General features: G+C 43.1%; 3 protein-coding genes across 7 annotated transcripts in view; 1 reads left to right on the forward strand and 2 right to left on the reverse strand.

The window, feature by feature from the left end:
- gra (granulito) overlaps positions 1–18,403 on the reverse strand; it is a 229,659-nt gene that overhangs the window by 192,912 nt on the left and 18,344 nt on the right. The gene's annotated exons all lie outside the window — the stretch shown is intronic.
- stmn2a (stathmin 2a) overlaps positions 1–18,403 on the reverse strand; it is a 198,229-nt gene that overhangs the window by 171,728 nt on the left and 8,098 nt on the right. The gene's annotated exons all lie outside the window — the stretch shown is intronic.
- Positions 13,200–16,684, forward strand: LOC127601107 (hairy/enhancer-of-split related with YRPW motif protein 1-like). Its single transcript, XM_052066122.1, has 5 exons — positions 13,200–13,359; positions 13,445–13,520; positions 13,610–13,693; positions 14,517–14,598; positions 15,679–16,684. Exons 1-5 carry the CDS (start codon positions 13,274–13,276, stop codon positions 16,245–16,247), a joined length of 897 nt encoding a protein of 298 aa, XP_051922082.1. The 5' UTR covers positions 13,200–13,273; the 3' UTR covers positions 16,248–16,684.

An 18,403-nucleotide genomic window follows, 5' to 3' on the forward strand; every position in this document is an offset into this window, starting at 1 on the left:
ATTTCTACACCACTGCAGCCTGCACTAAAACACTCTGGCAGTGTCAATTAAAACGGTCACACAGGTTACAGGTATTTCACATTATACATGCATGTAGTGTAGTTTTCTTCCAACCAAGTATTTTGTTACACACAGAAAAATAGCCAACTTACTTGCTAAGTCTGGAATTAGCATCAGAATCAGCTCCCAGAGTGTGTCCTTGAGATGCAACCTTCCTTTAACTGTACAGCTTATCCTCACAAGAGTCACGGATGTCCTGGAATCTGTCCTCGCCGACTCTGGGCGAGAGGTTGTGTATACACCCAGGACTGGTCACCTGCCAATCACACCGTGCTCGAAATGGTGAGTTAAAATCATTTTGACGATCTAAAATGTGTTTTAAGATGAGATTTAAGGATGGACAGAGACAGGAAGGTTATTCTAAAAAGAGGCACCGGCAACAGAAAAAGCTCCATCCCCTCTCAGGCTGCATTGGGTCCTCGGTACCGCCACTAGCGTTTGGTCCACTTACCTGAGGTACCAGCTGGCACATAGAGGTGGAGGAACTCAGAGAAGTAAGGTGGGGCTAGACCATTAAAAAATTTTAGAGACAAATAAAATAATCTTGAAATGAACTCTAAAATGTACAGGGAGCCAGTGAATTTAGACCAGAATGGGAGTTAAATGCTCGGTGCTATGCGCTCCAGTAAGGAGGTGACCAGCAGCATTTTGGACCAACTGGAGTCACTTGAGAGAGGATTGATTGACACCAAAATAAATTCCAGGACAGTAATCCAGTTGTGATGTAAGTCCTCTTCCTAAGTGCTGTCGTGTTGTGCTAAGTGCTAACGCATGACATATTCATTAGCATCAACCGCTTATGTCATAACTATCGAGGCTGGGCTGGGCTGGATCTATGATGGAATGTGCATGTAGGCCTTCATCTGCATACACACAGATGACATCAAGTGAACATGAACGCTGTCTGGCAGCCGCAGAGAAGTACTTTCCTCCTGGTTTTCATCAACACTTCAAGCCCCATTGATGGCAGAACAGAGGCCATGGACAAAAGCTGCATATACTGTACAAACAGTGCTCTGAGCGGCAGCACACTGACTCATTCTTTAGTGTGTGTGAGAACGGAGGGGGACCCCTTTTAGCTCCTTTGTGTTGGTGTCTGTCAACAGTGTAGTTGCAGGCCGGGCCCATTGTGGCGGCCAGTGTTGCGTATTGACACAGGGCCTCGCTCAGCTTGTTCCCAGGGTCCAACCTGAGGACTCATGAATAATGGAGAGAAGATCCTCCAGGCCAAAAGGAAATTGAAAAGTTGGGCTCGGCTTCTTGTAGACATGAACGGCTTCTTTTGCATGCCGGTACGTAAGAATTGTGGTCATGCCGCCGATCGTGCTGCTGGAGGCCTTTGATGACGTGGCTTACGCAAATACAACTGGGAAAATTGATTGCTTAAATCAACATACTGTATGGCAGGCACCTGAGGTGATCTGGAGGTGCTCCAGGAATGCTGGAACACAGGAATTTTTTAGCCTGAGAGCAAGTCATTATTGATCATTTTCTGAAAACAAGAAAAAAATTAACGGAACAAATTCCCCAAAAATAAGCAGAGTATATTTTCCTCAATTCTATCCAATTAGCATGACTGACAATCTAGACAGAAGTATAGGGTGAAGACACTTTTCAGCACTCACGCTGGTATTTTTTTTGGTATATTGTTACAGAACGTTAACATTGCAAATAACTCATGAGCCAAGTCCACTGGAGGAAACGTCTTTCCTTCCGGATCATAAATTCACCCAGCAAGTGAAAATACTTTTGGGGCGCATTCCAAGATTCATGAAAGCTGTGATTCCAGCATTTTTCCATTGAACATTGATTCCTCAACCCTCCCCGTGTTTACTGTCAAACTAAATGTTTTTTAGATGTTTAGTTTGACCGTCAATTGAAATGAGAGTGGCAATGAACAGCTTGGATCCTCTTTTTGGAAGCATCTTTACTCATTATATCTGCCAAACTGCCACTTGTGAAGTGAGTTATTCACCTGCCACCATAGAGTAGAATCTCAAGTTTGGCCTAAGTAAAAAAAAAAAGAAAAAAGGAACTGGCAAGAAATTGGCCAATCAACAGCAGGCACATCTGTATATGTGACAGTAGGGACATCCCAAGGAGCAACCAGAGTTCTACCAACAGGGGGCATCCCTTTGAATCTCGCGACCAAGCAGATCTAAGCCGTATGCTGAAAGGCTCACACCCTGAGTGGTGTGCACCCCCCCCCCCCCTCACCCTGCTTTTAACTTTTTGTGACCACTACATTTGGGGAGAACCAGAGGGCAGCGTGGGCGCCGAGTGTGCTTGCGCGCGTGTTAGCGACCGAAAATGGTCAAAGTGGTGCTTCTTTGCTTGCGTGCGTGCTTTGAGCTTTTTCATGCCTCCAGCTTTGATCTTCCTCATCCTTTTATCCCTCCACGCTCCCCGCGCCTCTGGCTCCTGGTTCGCGGCACACCGACGGTGGCTGCAAGAGCAGAGTAAAGGCGGAGTGGGTGGGGTGTGAGGGGGGGGGGGCTTTTCACAGAGAAACTTCTTGTTCCGTCAATGAAGTAGACAAGCAGGGACCCCTGCCCAAGGCGTCATGCCACCGGGTGCAGATTGCAGTGGGCGGGGTGGATGGGGGCTGTTCTGAAGGGATGCACATACTGTACAGCTCTCTGATTCTCTTTTATGCGCTTAGATCCCCCACCAGTGGGCTGGAATTCTTGTGTGAAAAAAAACCCACCACAGTGCTAAGAGGGTGGCCTCATGACCTCCACATGGGAAAGTCCAGCGTTCAGCTGCTAGTTATATAAAGCCTGCCAGAGTCATGACAATCCCTGATGAATCACTCAAGCCTCTAATGTCTCTTAGCATATCACATGGAAACATTATTTTCTGCCTGCTCATTTAATACAGCGTGATGGGGGTTCTTTGTTTTTTTTGAACAGACAAAGCTTGAAATAGACCACGCTGAGACATCGCCGTGCAATGTGTCGATGGTCATGTGTTGTCATGTGACTATTGATGTCAGAGTGCATCCTTTATCTTCCCAGAGTATGATAATCCTCAGACGCATGCTCCCCCGCACCCCCACCTGCTGAGCTCAGACTGGAAAACACAGATGCGAAGGCACAGAGCATAACCCCTAATTGAAGATTAATTGGATAGCAGGGGCACTTACCTTTGTTTAGACATGTGGTAAGTGTTAGGCCGTGACAAGCAACTCAGCCATCTCAGCAGATGACTGCATTTAATATTTCATGACTCACTTTCAGACGAAGGATGTGTGGTGGGGCGGGGATGTATACAGAGGGGGGGGGGGGGGTTGTGTCCCTATTGCTGCCTTATGGAGTAATCAGTGCGCACTCAAGTTGATGACAGCAATCGAGCATGTCTGTGACACCCCTCTGTGTCCTGGCAAGTGCTGTCTAACCTTTCCTGTCACATCCAATCATCTGTGAGTGTGGATCAATGGAACAAGTGTAACATTCAAAAGTGTTTAATTTTTTACAAAGACAAGCCAAAAGTAGGGGAGAACTGTTGTCGTCTAGGTTTGTTCGACTTGTGATGTAGTGGCCAGCTTTGTTTCACTCACACTTCAAATTTGGCCCATGGAGGAATAATGCAAACAAAACGAATTTGTGCACGGGTCAAATTTGTGAAACCTTGATTGATGTGACCCCAAAAGATGAAGCTCCCCCCAAAATTAAGCGTGTTTCGCTGTTTCTATTTCACTCGTGCTTTTATTGTATTTGATGGTAGACATTCTATCATTCTCATTTTTGGTCAAATAATTACAAGTAAATACGATATGTAGCAGAGTACAGCCATAGGCAAGGCAACAAGTGTTATGACACTGTCATAAAGTGACACAAGTGTTATGATGTTGGTGCGTATTGTGATATACTGTTGTCATATTTTTGAGTGAAATATGATGACATCCATCACACATATAAGTGGACTGCAGGATATGCCTGGGCATCAGTGAAATCCACAAAATTTGCGTTGCACCACCTGCACCAAAACTTAGACCTGCTTTTACACGGTTTAATGTCTAACGTACTTTCTGTCACCAAATGAAGATGCTGCCCTTTTTATGTCCAGCACACAGGCGCCTGTCAGTATGAATATAGAGCCCTAATTCTCTTTCTTAAAAAAATAAGTTTCACAAAATTGCCACAAAAAACAAAGACAAAGCAAAACACAGGTAGACTGAACCTTTTTATGTTCATTTTTTTTTCATCATGTCCAGACACTCATTCTGTCATGTTCATAAGAGGCTATGGACCTCATATAGAGCACGTGGAACCATGCACAGAAATAAGAGTAGGTAGAATAGGCATAGGCAAACAGAAATGACGATGGGGTGAATGATGAACGATGCATGTTTGGGCTGCATTGAGTGAAGGAGTAAAAGGAGGTTGTGCTAACACGCTAACGGGCTTGCTGCAGCTCACTGGCAGTTTGACTGCAGCAGAGAGTAATGGGGCTGGCAGGGCGGAATCAATTACTGGCCACAACCGATTTTCCCACAGGATCGGAGCTTGGGAAAGCGGTGCTTTACTGCAGTGCAGACAGCTGGCACTGAACATCCAATGGGAAGGGAGCCGGGTTGCAAAGAAATGTTTTCATATCAACTTGTAACTCACCGTCGTTAGCTGTGTTTCTGTTGTTATGCTGAATTTTACTGATTCTTGTGCCTGAGTAGTTTTGCATCATTCACACCACAACTTGGCCTACAAGTACCCGAAATTAATAATTGTAGCCTTCATGCAAGTAGATTGATTCTATGACAGATTTCATACACACACAGAGTTCATAGTTCACAGAGCCAGGAAGCGTGAGCTTCTCCCTGCATGATGAAGATACATTTCAATTAAGGCCCACACGCTTCTCCACACACATAGGCACACACGCAACCCCATTGATATGCAAACAGTGTTTTTTTTTTCCTACGCCGACACAATGTGTGGCCTTAAAAGTAGCCGTCTCCACAGTCCCGCTTTCTGTACGGTGGATATCACGTGCTGTCTCCTGTTGCGCTTATTTGGAAAGCAACCTTGTGATCTGCCATCTCTCTTTTGTGGACTTGCTAAGTTAAGTGTTAATGGGGAGCATACTTGTAAACGCCATGGCAGTGTCATTGTGAGGGGCTACTGAAGGAGCGTGCACCATTGTGAAAAAGACTTTGGAATGGGTACAATGACCCAGTGAAAATGCATCCATGAAAAGGTTAAGATCAAGATTAGATTGTGGCAATGTTTCCCATTTACCGGTACGTGCACCTGCAATAACAATTGAGAATGCTGAACTACATGTATTAAACAGCAATAGCTGGTGTCTGGTGGTGAGAAATAATAAAGTACAGATACTTTGTTATCGCACTTCAGTTAATTGTTCCGGAATCTGTAGTTTATTTGAGTATTCATTTTTCTGATGACTTTTACTCTCCATCCATCCATCCATCCATTTTCCGATCCGCTTTATCCTCACAAGGGTTGCGGGGGGTGCTGGAGCCTATCCCAGCTGTCTTCGGGCAGCATGCTGGGGACATCCTAAACCGGTTGCCAGCCAATCGCAGGGCACACAGAGACAAACAACTATGCGCACTCACCTTCACCCCTCGGGACAATTTAGAGTGTTCAATCAGCTTGCCATGCATGTTTTTGGAATGTGGGAGGAAACCGGAGTACACGGAGAAAACCCACCCAGGCAAAAGATACATACAGTGCCTTCACAAAATGATATGTCTTCTTCTGAAATTCTTCCGCCGCTTTTTAATGTAATCATCAAACAAAGTCAAAGTCAAAGATAACCAAAGTAAACAAAAAATGCCGTTTTTAAAAGGTGATTTTATTTCATGCAAAGGAAATCTGGCCAAAAGCCCATTTATCACTAATAACTCTATTTTGTCTATTGTGATCGGGAAAATTAAATGAGTTGGTATTTTCAATTTTATCAAATTGTTTTGGAGAAGGCGGCCCGGTAGTCCAGTGGTTAACACGTCGGCGTCACAGTGCAGAGGTTCGATTCCAGCTCCGGCCTCCCTGTGTGGAGTTTGCATGTTCTCCACGGGCCTGCGTGTGAGAACATGCAAACGGGTGCTCCGGTTTCCTCCCACATTCCAAAAAAAACATGCATGGCAGGCTGATTGGATGCTCTAAATTGTCCCTAGGTGTGAGTGTGGGCGTGGATGGTTGTTGCGTCTCTGTGTGCCCTGCGATTGGCTGGCAACTGATTCAGGGTGTCCCCCGCATACTGCCCGAAGACGGCTGGGATAGGCTCCGGCACCCCCCGCGACCCTAGTGAGGATCAAGCGGTTCGGAAAATGAATGGATGGATGGATGGATGTTTTGGGGAAATAAATAACTTCTCTCAAAGCGGCCCTTTCTAGTCAGCAATACACCCCCCGCCCCCAACCACCACTCTTCTCATGGTGGGAGGCAGCAGACATAAGTTGTCCATTCAAAATTTTGTAAATAATGTCCAAAAACAGCGATCGATAAGACACCAACATCTATGTGGACATCTCTGCTCATGCCCACTTCAACCTCTGAAAATATCATAACTCACCGACACTGAGTCCCAGCAGGTACTTTGTCTTGTACCTGCTAAAAATGACAAAATTAAACACACATCATAATTTTAACTCTGGCCAAGGCAGTATTCTAGACCACAGTCCCCACTTTGCTCCATCAGTAAGTTTTCTTGCTGCCCTCAGTCAACCCCTGAATAAAATTCTTCTCTTTCCTGCGGCCAACAACCGCAGAAATAAACCTGCATTCTCCTCCATTGTTGTTCAATCTTGGTATAGTGGTTAGCGTAGCTGCCTTCTCGGCAGTTGATCCGGGGCCAATCCTTTTCTCAAATTTCCCCTCTGAAGACACATGTCCATTTACCGTTTTCAGCATTTATAAGGACATGGTGTCCCTTTTCAAATCTTGGCATTTCCAGGCTGCAAAATGGCTGAATAGAGACCATTTTTACTCAATAACTGAAGCATGTGTACAGCTCTTATAGGTAATCAAAAAATATTTCCAAACACCAGGTGCCCAACCGTTATCTCGAAAACTAAAACTATAACAGCACTGAGTTCCATCATAGTTGTTTTGGTTGTCACCCATTTCTAATTTTAACACATGGACATTCTCACTTTCTCACTCGAAAAAAAAAAAGCACTTCGATGTCCCTTTTCATGTTTGCATTTGCAGACTCTATAATGGTGAAAATGGAAGCATATTTCTTTTTTTCCAGAACTGTCGGGTCAAGTCCCTTTGGGGAATTAACGTTGCATTTTTAATAACATTTGAACTGGTGCCCAACCACTATCATGCACAACACGGATATATCTATCCTCCATGCTCACCAACAAACATTTTTAATCTTCACATGGAAACAAGAATGTTGTCTTTTTCCAAAAAGCGCACTTGGAAACTTAATTTACAATGTTTGCATTTCTTGTCTTCATAATGGTTAAACTGGGCCCTGTTTCCTCACGGTCAAGAACTGTGGCGTGCAAACACCTCCTTAAGGTAATCAACTTTGTTTTGTTTCAACATTCTAACCAACATACAAGTGGTCATCCAAATCAGTATAGGATGGTTTGATTGTTTATCTTGTGTGAGTAACTCAAAACTTTGTTATGGGCGCCTGACGCTGAGATGTCGGTGTCATTTTAACAATATGAGAAGCTGTCTTGAGAGGAGAATTTTTTTTTTTTTGCGAACAAAACAAAGAAACAAGGAAGTCAACACATCGTACCTATCCAAAAAGCACAATGAGAATTGATGACAACAAAGGCAGGAAAGTAAAGAATGAGAAGGAGGGGTGTGGGTGCGGGGAGTTGAGGGGGAGAGGGGTCCAACGATACGAATGGGTCTCAAGCCTGGTCTTTTCCCTGCCCGATATAGAGACTGGGTGCTTGCTGGAACCAGAGGGGGCAGCCAGGAAACTGTGCTTCATAGGATAACATTGTTGTATGGAAGCTGTCTGGGAGACATTTCCCTTTGTGGGACGAGCTATTTACAACCAGCATGGGTGGCATTTGCTTTTTCTTGCATAATGCGCCATAGCTCAAGAGTGTCTGTATAAGAATACCACACCTTTTGTGCATGCGGCTTCAGCGAGCCGCTCGGCCAACACTCACACACACTTGAGCAGTTGTTGAATGACAGGTATAAGATATCAGCATTACACGCACACAGGATGCAGGCACGGCTGTGAGCGCCGCTGCCGCCGACAGCCTCAACGGTTGACATAGTAAATCAATCCTGATGGGAGGGCGGGTAGCACGGAGGCCAAGGAGGGGGTGGGCTAGGGTGAGGGGGATGGGGGGCGGAGGCGCTGGGACTCAGCCGGGCCTCTGTCAGACACGCTCAGCCACTCGGCCAGCCAGAGAGAGGGGGACTGTCGACGGGTGGGAGAACACTCGCCGGGAAGCGCTCACACGGAGATTGAGTTACCACGGAATTAGATCAGGGCTGTGGGAAACAGCACCTCCTAAACACACTCGCACACTCACGACCGCACACACATAAACACACGCAGACGCACCGGCACACACTCCGGCCGCACTCTTTGCGCACTATAAAGGGTCACCAAGGGAAACCTGAGGGGAGATGGAGGAAGGCAGCTGGGCACACGCCAGTTTCAAACAAATGCTCTCTTATACCTCTTAGGTTCCTCGGTTTGAGGAGACGTTTCTATCGACGGAGTTCAGCCGTGGTCAACAGGCGCCGGTTGGCTTCTAAAAAAAAAAAAAGAGTAGATGATCACATAAATCAAGTGGAGATTGAGAAAAAGTTTGGATGCGGTGAGGTGAAATGTCAAGGATTCTGCGGGAAAAATCCTAATTACGTTTAATGGGCCAAAGGAATGTCAGCACTAATGTGAAGGACCTTGACAGTCAGGTGTGAGCGGAGTGGTTTGTGTCTGCATATAATGGATACCACATGACCCCCACATGTCCACCGGACCCAAACCGCTTTGGTACTATAATAGCATCAAAAACAATACTGAAGTCATCCCAAATATACTCAACATCGAGCCCTCTTTGGAAAAGTCATTGAAGGGGCTGTGGAGAGTTTTGACTGGGTTAAGAGCAAGGAAAGGGCAGACACTAATCGAGATCAACCTGTCTCCATTACTCGCTGACTGTTTAGGGTGAGAGGGGGTCTTCTATCCTTGGTAAACATGTGGACAAAAGTATTGGGACACCTGGCCCTGCACTGTATTACTGGCTGCAGCAATGTAACTGTGATTTAAGACCATTCAAAACAATAACAACAAAATGATGCAGCACACTTGTAAGTGGTTGCATTTTTTTAAAAACAGGATCCCCATAAAAAGTTAAACATCTCAAAATCAGAAAAGACTTATGGACTTCACTCGTGAGATTCTTGGGGCGTACCTGGTGCTTGTGTTGCTGACACCTGGGTTCAACCATTTGATTTAATATGCCGCTTTGGAAGACATTGCCTCTGCCCCGGTTCTAGTTCATGTTCCACACTAAACTTATTTCACTGAGAGTGTAGTGGTAAACTCGCCGGCTTTCGGTGCAGGCAGCGTGGGGTCAAACCCTGCTCAGTGACGTGTGAAAATAAAATTTCAAACTAAATGTACTTGCATGGCCCTTCGAGTTAGAAAAGAGCCTTCCCCAAACTGTTTTCACCATGTTGGAAACACAAATTTGTCCAAAATAAAGGAATTAAGAAAACTGAGGGGTGATTCACTAATGAGTTAATCAAACCATAAAGAATTTTGTGTCATATTTAATTTTGCTTGAAGCACAGTCGTATTGCAACCAACTGTTAATCATCCACAGATGGTGTGAGGAAATACAGTATATAAAAGGTCCAGGTTGTTCACGTTTTTTTGAAGGGAAAGTGTGTGCTGACAGGAGGGAAGTGGTGTGAACGGTCAGCCCTGCTCCCCTGACCACATCAACAGGTCGAATGAAGCTTGCACGTTGGATCTCTCACCGCCGCAACCTGGCTGACATTCTGGGCCGGCCAGCCTGCAGTTGCTCCCTCTCGTCTGCACTTGTCTGGAAAACAACTGACCCGGTGGACGGAGCAGGGAAACAGCTGCTCCTCTACAAGCTACTGCAATGGAAGACAGCAGGAGGGTCACCCAACACGTCCCCCCCCACCCCAACCCCCTCCCCGCTGATGGCCTTACCAGACTTGTCAGTGTAGGTTTAAGCGCTGACATTGTCTACGTCTTTCGCCGCAACAGAAGGGGGAATGGAATATGACTTTTCAATCAAGCGCGAGTATTTTATTGACCCGTCCGCATTTAGCTTCAATGTTTTATTCACGTATCGGGTTCAATATTGCGTATACATCAAAAGAACATTCTTAAATTGCAGGACTTGACAGGCAATTGCAAATTTGAGGATCATGAAAAAACGTTCAAAACCGGAGACAATACCATGAATGATTACGGATGCTGTGAATGGACAACTTTAATTCCTTGACATTCATTTGGAAACTCACCGATATCCAATGGGTTCTTCGATTTAAAGGCTTTTAAGGGCCAGGTAGTTTACTGTGTGCTGAAAGCAAGAGGGAATGAATGAACAGGTTGTATCGTTTTAAATGTGGGTGGGGCCAACTGCCATAAACTCATCGGGTAAAAAAGCCCAAAATAATTCTCAGAGAAATATAATTAGTTCGACATTTGTACATGTGCCACCCCAATTTCAGAGCAATTGCCTGTATAGTTCTTGCATAATCCCACTAATTAATTCACACACAAACACGCGCCTGCGTGGTTCTAATTAGCACATCACATCTGCGTATGTGAATGCCAGATTAGCTCTACCAAAGCAGTTTGGTGTTTACCAGATCTCGTTTGCCTTTTTGTTTGTTTGTTTTGCTTTGAAACGCTTGTTGATTTAGTCTATGGTCGATACTTGTTTTTCTATGAATCTGTTGGAAAACCCCTATGGGAACCTTTCACCAAAGTTCTCCAGAAACTCAAAAATGTACATTTTTTTTTCTTTTTTGAACTTCATAATTTTGGTGACCAGTGCACTTTGGCCATGGATGCATGGATGGATGGATGGATGTTATATCTTGACAGCAGGGTGACCCCTCAAGGTAGATGAATCTGCCTCACAGTTCAGAGGTTTAAATCTTGGCTCAAGCTCTCCTTTGTGGAGTCTACCTGTGCTTGATTGAGGTTTCACAGTTCTCTCTTTGGTTCTCCTACATCTCAAATTGTGCATGGCATGTCAAAAGAAGATGCCATTCCATGTTTGAATGCGTTTCAAAACATTGTGGCCAACATATGTTTGAACTAAGAGCCTACATGACGCAATTCAGGTCAGCACCCCACCATTGCCAACATATACACTCTTATGTATAAACATTAACTCAACATGTATCGGTTACACTTTAGAACACAGACGTGGAAAGCTACTGTGTTTTATATAGGGTGCCCTTTGACCCCTGCAGATTAGCAGGGTCAAAATGCTCTCACCTTCAGTAGACCACCCGTGTCCCCAAGCAGCGCTAGATGACTGACACGCTTTCATAGGTCGACGGTGTACATAAGTCAGCGTGTATGTTTGTTCACGTCGCTCATAAGCAAAACCTCCGTTCACACATATGTGAAGCTTGAGCCTCTAAAAACATTTCTCCTCCTCGTTCCCAGCCCGTAGCGGGCCAACGCGCTCTGATTTGTGGATGAATGATTCCCTGGGAAGCACAGTCAGTTGACCTGTTTGCTGTTTCCTAGGAGAGCTCGGCAACGCCGCCTTACTAATGTTGGGCCTCCCGACCGATTCAGAGCCGTGGCGGAATCACACAGCTGACGGCAAACAATGAACAACACACTCTGCTAATAGGCCGTGTGTCCTGCACAACAGCAAAGAGGGCGACCAGTGACGCGACCCCCCACCCCCCCCCCCCCCACACACACACACACCCGCAACGCTCGACAAGAGAAAGAGGGCTTCAAGCCAGGAGGAACTCTCAGTGGGAGCCTCGATCTTTCCACAGGGACTTTTATGAGCATGATTACATTATTTAACCGCAGCCTAGCTGTCTAATGTTTTGGTGATCTCATTTAGTTATGCGCTTGACAAATATGTGTATAGTATTGAATAGCACGCAAGTGGTCATAATAATGTGGCTGGCTGCTGACCTTTGAATATTGAAGAAAAACCGTAATATAAGGGCTAGTAATGACCCAATCTTTAAGCATTGTCTTAAGCGTCCAAACAGGTTAAATGTGATTTTCTGTTTGAAGTTTAAACTGCTGCCTCCAAAAATACTCATTAAGGTTCCAAACTGGAATTAAACTTAACATGACAGCTTTTGATGACCCCAACAATCAGCGTCTCAAAATATGAATTTGGTATATCAAAAAAATATATAGAAATGTTGTAAAATGTTAAATCCATCCATCTCAAATCTTTCTTAATCAGGACCAGAATAAAACATAATGTGATATTTTAATTTCTGACCCCATTCAAAAATCATTTAAAAATTAACTATAAATCGATAAAGATCTAAACATATAAAATGTTCATCGATTGAGGTTCATGACAATAATAATCAGTGATTTTGTAAATCACAATTTACAAAATTCATGTTTAAATTGCAATTTAATGAAAGACGGCATGAAACTTGACTTGGTATTATCGTTCCGGCCATGCATTCAGGCAAATTTCATCCAAATCATGATCATATCATGTATAAAGAAACATTTTTAAATATTCACAAAACAAATTTGCTTTTATAAATGACTGTATTCGATTGTACCAACACCATACATCTCACCAGAAAAAATGCAGATTAATATGTCAAAAACTTCTCATGAAATTGTACAAAACAAACCCACAAGCAAGACTTGCATGATAATATACATCATATAATGTATGTTGTAAAAATGTGCATACTATGCTTTTGTTGATTTAACTGTTTTTCTTTCAATAATTAAAGTGACCCCCCAAACTTTTGGTTTGCGTTGTACTTAATGCAAGAAATAAAAATAAATAAACAAAATAAACCAGCAGTATTAATACACAAGAATACATAATTTGACGTTAAAGGAACCTTCAATAGACAGGGTGACGTCATTGAGCAATTACTTAAATTTAATTGGCTAGAATTTTAATCAATCATTCCCATGTGACTTTGTGTGCAACGCCCCCTTCCCAGAAGCACGTGAGCTCAGTTAAAGTGACGCTGAGTGGAGTTGTTGTTATTTCTCCTCCAACGCCAACTGCGGTCAGGACATCATGAAGCGAAGCAACAACTACAGCTCCTCCGACAGCGACTTGGACGACAACATCGAAGTGGAGAAAGACAGCGGCGACGAAAATGGGTTCGTTCCGCTGTTTGTTCTTAAAGGACATTTTCAGACGATTATTTGCTTGTTTTGCTCAAACGTGATGATGATGTTGTCTCAGGCCGGCTGATTCTCACGGCTCAATGTCACCGTCCACTAGCACCACTCAAGTTCAAGCCAGAAAACGACGCAGAGGAGTGAGTAGTACTTTTTTACTGCAGTTTCTTCGCTTGCCACAGTGTTCTAAATTATCTATATATTTTTGTTTTCTTTGCTTTTTTTCTAGATAATTGAGAAAAGAAGACGTGACCGCATCAATAATAGTTTGTCTGAGCTGAGAAGACTGGTGCCAAGTGCGTTTGAGAAACAGGTAAAAATTACACTTGCGTGCCATGTCATTGTTAATAAAATTTAAAATAATGACAGTAATAAAAAAAATAAATAAAAACGTTGACTTGTTAGCATTTTAAGACTCTCAAGTCTCTCAAGTTAAGCATTGGCCATTTGCCAAAGGTTTCTCGATTTACGACGTAGTTTGCACGTAAGTCACAATTTGGGTCGTAGTCTAACCCACGTTAGCACAGTCGTAAAATAACAATTACATATTGTGTGTGTGTGTGTGTGTGTGTTTAAATGTAGCCTAACGAATTTGTGTTTTATGTTTATTTGTATAAACAATCATATGGAAAGCAGATCAAGCCAGTTTGGAACTGCTGTAAATGAAAAGTGGCCCCTTTTAAAGTGTTAATGCTGGGTTTCGATACAGTATTACGGTATCACACATACATTGACATAAGTTCACCTTATGCATATCCATTAATTCGAATTAACACAACAGGCATTTGTTTTCCATTGCAAACGGGAATCTATAGAGCTCTTTTTGTGCTTTATGATCAATAACATTGCCATTTTTCCTTAGATTATTTGGACAGCCTACTTTGATGGAATCATTAACAATGGACTATTATGCCATAAATATTCATTTTTGATGACTATTATCTTTTGATCTGATTGTGTGTCCGCTGTTTTTTTAATGTTGGGGGACTATTCATATTTTGCTTTTGCTAAATTGGTCATTGGGAGGCTACTTGAGCAAGATCCCAATCAGAGCTGAGTCGGGACCCATTTTGGGCTCTGATGTTTGAGTTTGGGAAATGCAAATGAAGTGTCTTTTCGCTTGCTTGGCTGCGCAGGGATCAGCGAAATTGGAAAAAGCTGAGATACTGCAAATGACTGTGGACCATTTGAAGATGCTGCATGCATCTGGAGGCAAAGGTATGAACAGTCACACATTGTCATATGACAGCTTGTTGCATGATCAAGTGAACTCCTCTTATCGCGGATCAAAACCTGCAATATAGAGAGGCCATATAAAATAAAAATAATCGTGGGAGGTAGGGACCATGCCGGCCTGCAAAATAGGGAAATTCAGTGCATAATTGATGCGCATTATAATTTTTTCAGTTTTTTTTTAAATTTAAACAAAGCTCAACCATGAATAAGCGTTTTCCGGTAAAAACAAAAAAAAGGACGGGTAGCAATTTTATTCCTAAAAAAATTCAAGCCATTGTAGCATTATGGACAGTTTGAACATGATCTTAAAACACAAGACATGTTTTACATAAATAATGATAACAGTGAAATGTATTTCACCTAAACGTTGAATATGTGACACCTAAATAAATGTTTAAAAATAAACACTTCTTAAAGATTAAATGCAAACGGGTTCAACTTAAAAGTTAAATGCAATGCACATATTGCTTGAGGGAGTCCTCCTCCCACTAGTGGTACTTACCCCAAACTTCAAGGATCAACGGCCAAGATCATGGATGGGCAACTGGCAGCTCGCCCTCCGAGTTGCCTCATAAATATAAAAACGCCCATCACCCCCATTTTTTAAAAAACTTTGTCAAAGTTTGTTTTTCAGTTTTGGGGAGTTTTGTTTGTTTTGTTTTGACAAATCCCCTAAAATCTTCAAACAACGCTGATAAAAAGGCAAAGTGTTTTCCACAAAGAATGCGGTGGAAAAAAATCCTGGCAAACCCGGGAAAACACAGGATTTTTGTCAGATATACCTGGTTAGGAAGTGCCCTATTGGTTCCCCTGGTGGCTCTGATGATAAAATGATGCCCCCCCCCACTTCCAGCTTTTAAGTTGCCCATGCCTGCCTAAGAGCTTCGTGTTTGTAAAGATTCAAACTACAGCTACTTGAACACGCATAGAGCAGTGATGCATAAAACAATACTCAGTGTGTATATTCACTCTGCTCTGTGGGATCAATTAATATTAGAGCAGGGGCTCACTGTGTAGTATGCAATGGTTATGTGTCTAATTTCGTTAGCGTCTCGCTTTCAGGTTACTTTGAGGCGCACGCCCTGGCAAAGGATTACCGCAGCTTGGGCTTCAGGGAGTGTTTGGCTGAGACAGCTCGCTTCCTCAGCATCATGGAGGGCCGGGACAGCGCAGACCCCCTCCGTGTACGTCTGGTGGCCCACCTGAGCAACTATGCGTCTCAGAGGGAGGTGCAGGCCGGACTGGAACACTTAGCCTGGGGCTCGGCCTACGGCGGCGCTCCCACTCCGATGCCCCACCCTCTCCTGCTGCCACCCCCCCAGGCTAGGACGCCGGCGTCCAGAGGAAACAGCCGCCCACCCTCCACGTCCTCCTCGGAGACCTCGGCGACGTCCAGACTCCTTCCCCCGACGGAGTCTCTCAGGGCGCCCCCCAATGGCTCGCTGCCCCTCAGTGTGCCAACGTCCAAGCTTTCGCCACCACTCCTGTCGTCGCTCTCTTCACTTTCGGCCTTCCCTCTTTCCTTCGGTGCTTTCCCGCTTGTGCCCCCGGCGGCCCTCGGCGCAGTCGGCCCCCCCTCCACCCTGCCCAAGCCTTATCGGCCATGGGGCACAGAGATTGGGGCCTTTTGAAGACAACAACTAGACTGAGGCGGCAACAGCTGAGCTGCGCCACGATCACATGGGCATTTGTTTTCCAAGCAATAGACAGGTGAACACAACTGGCCTGATTTGACTGTTTGTCAAGAATTTTATTGCTGATGGATGGTGTTAAATATTTGCTAAAATGAAAAACTGAGCGCTGGATGATTGTATTTTATAAATTCAAATAAACTAATTTAGATAGCGTTCACTCTGTGGCTTCAGGACTGAGACACATTAGTGGACTCAGTACTGAACCTTTTCAAGCTGTCAAGGAACAACATAATATATGTATTTAATATAGAGTGAGATAATGTGGTCTGCTCTTTTGTATCAGGACTATTTGGAAAGCTAACATGCTCACATTGGGACTCTTACTTTTTATATCTGTAATATTTTTGTATCAATAAATAAAAGTCAGAATTATCTTTTTTGGCCAAGTGTGTTGAAATACACAAGGAAGTTGTCTCCAGGAGTTGGACTCTACTCTAAATTTATGAACATTTAAGACACTGTATACACACGTAGGAAGATTATATGACATCAGAGTGCTAATGAAATGTGCACATTTTATGGACTTTTTTTTTATCCACTCATTAGATGCACATACAATACCCGGTAATCTTAAATTTTGTTTTGCCAGTGTAAGACTTGTGTTCTCAAACATGTTAATTATCGTGGTTCTAGTTTTGTATTTTAATAGTGGGCCCCTCTTATGAAGCATAATGTTAAATAGCATTTTTTCTTTTTTCCCCCTTTACTTATCTTATAACCTGTCAATGTTGCCTATAACTGCAATAATAATGATACAAAATGTTTCATCTTTTGCAACAGTGCTGGTCAAACTATTGAAAAGTTAAAGCCTGTAAAATATACAACATTTTCATATGGTAATAATAAAATCATTCAAGCTACCGGTATTTTGTTATTAATATCTGAATTATGATTTGACCAATGATAAAATAGTTTATTGCACTAATATGTGTATTCAAATCAGTTAAAGTATTTAAAAATGCATTTAATCTTGTAAAGGATAATTATCCAATTAAAAGGATGAAACAATGCTAAATTAATGGAAATATTCTGTGTGCGAGATTAGAAATCAGCACGTCGTATATAGCCCCTGGACCATACTTTGCCCACCTGTATTTTACAGTATCTCAAACAAGCATTATTATCTTTGGAAAGCGAAACTGTTGGAACAGGTCAAGCATGCAGGTGTACCTAATGAAGTGCCCAATCAGTGTGCGCAGGTGCACAGTCACCAAAAAACCCATAAAAGCTCATAAGAAAGTAATGAGGTTGCATTTATGGACCACAGCGACCATTCCTTCGCTTCGTGCCAGGTAAGTAACCAAATCCAAGAGTATTGTTACCCTTCTGAATAGCCAGGAAATCATTAAGAGCCAGAGGAAATCCTTTACAATGTTGCCCTGACCTCACTGTCTTGGGTTGGTCCAAAGCGGAGACAATAGTGTGAACAGGATGCGAACATTGGAGGGAAGCGGTCACGACTAAAGGTAACACACGCATGGCAGCTGCGCCTCTAAATCACCGCTCCAGTCCAAGAAGAGATTTTTAAAATCTTTTATTTGAATGTAATCTTAGGAGACAACTCATTGAGCTGAAGCAAATCTTAACAAATAGGTAATTCCGTTTGGTCACCAATTTGTTAACATTTTTAATGTTTTTAATCAGATATGTAAGTAAACTTTTATTATTATTATCATCATCAATATAACAAAAATATATGTACAATAGCAAGATATTTAATAATATTAATGAATTAAGTGTTAGGTTAAGTAACAGGTATAATTTTTTCCCAAACATCCTAAGTTTATATCACAGCACATGGTAAAAGCTGTACTGCACAAGCTTTTACACTGAAAAGGGGAAGTCAATTTTATTTACAATAATATGTTCTACTCAACACCACTAGTATCAAGATGGTATTCTGATTAATATTATGTTTGTACAATCTGAATTAATCAGCAAAATCCAACTGATTTCATCCATCACAGGGGGCGGCCATTTTGCCACTTTCTGTCAATTAGAAATGACCTCACAGTTGCTCAGATAACAACCACACATTGGCTCAGTTGTGAATGTCACATGACCAAACAGAAAAATCTGGTGCATTCGGTATA

This window comes from Hippocampus zosterae, chromosome 5, assembly GCF_025434085.1.
Source record: "Hippocampus zosterae strain Florida chromosome 5, ASM2543408v3, whole genome shotgun sequence".
Classification (NCBI taxonomy): Eukaryota; Metazoa; Chordata; class Actinopteri; order Syngnathiformes; family Syngnathidae; genus Hippocampus; species Hippocampus zosterae.

What these genes read in the sequence shown, in the direction of transcription:
- LOC127601107 (XM_052066122.1), top strand. Translation starts at nt 13,274, where the DNA reads ATGAAGCGAAGCAACAACTACAGCTCCTCCGACAGCGACTTGGACGAC. An exon ending in CAAGTGCGTTTGAGAAACAG is followed by an intron (nt 13,694 to 14,516) that starts GTAAAAATTACA and finishes TTGGCTGCGCAG; the next exon opens with GGATCAGCGAAATTGGAAAA. An exon ending in GCATGCATCTGGAGGCAAAG is followed by an intron (nt 14,599 to 15,678) that starts GTATGAACAGTC and finishes TCTCGCTTTCAG; the next exon opens with GTTACTTTGAGGCGCACGCC.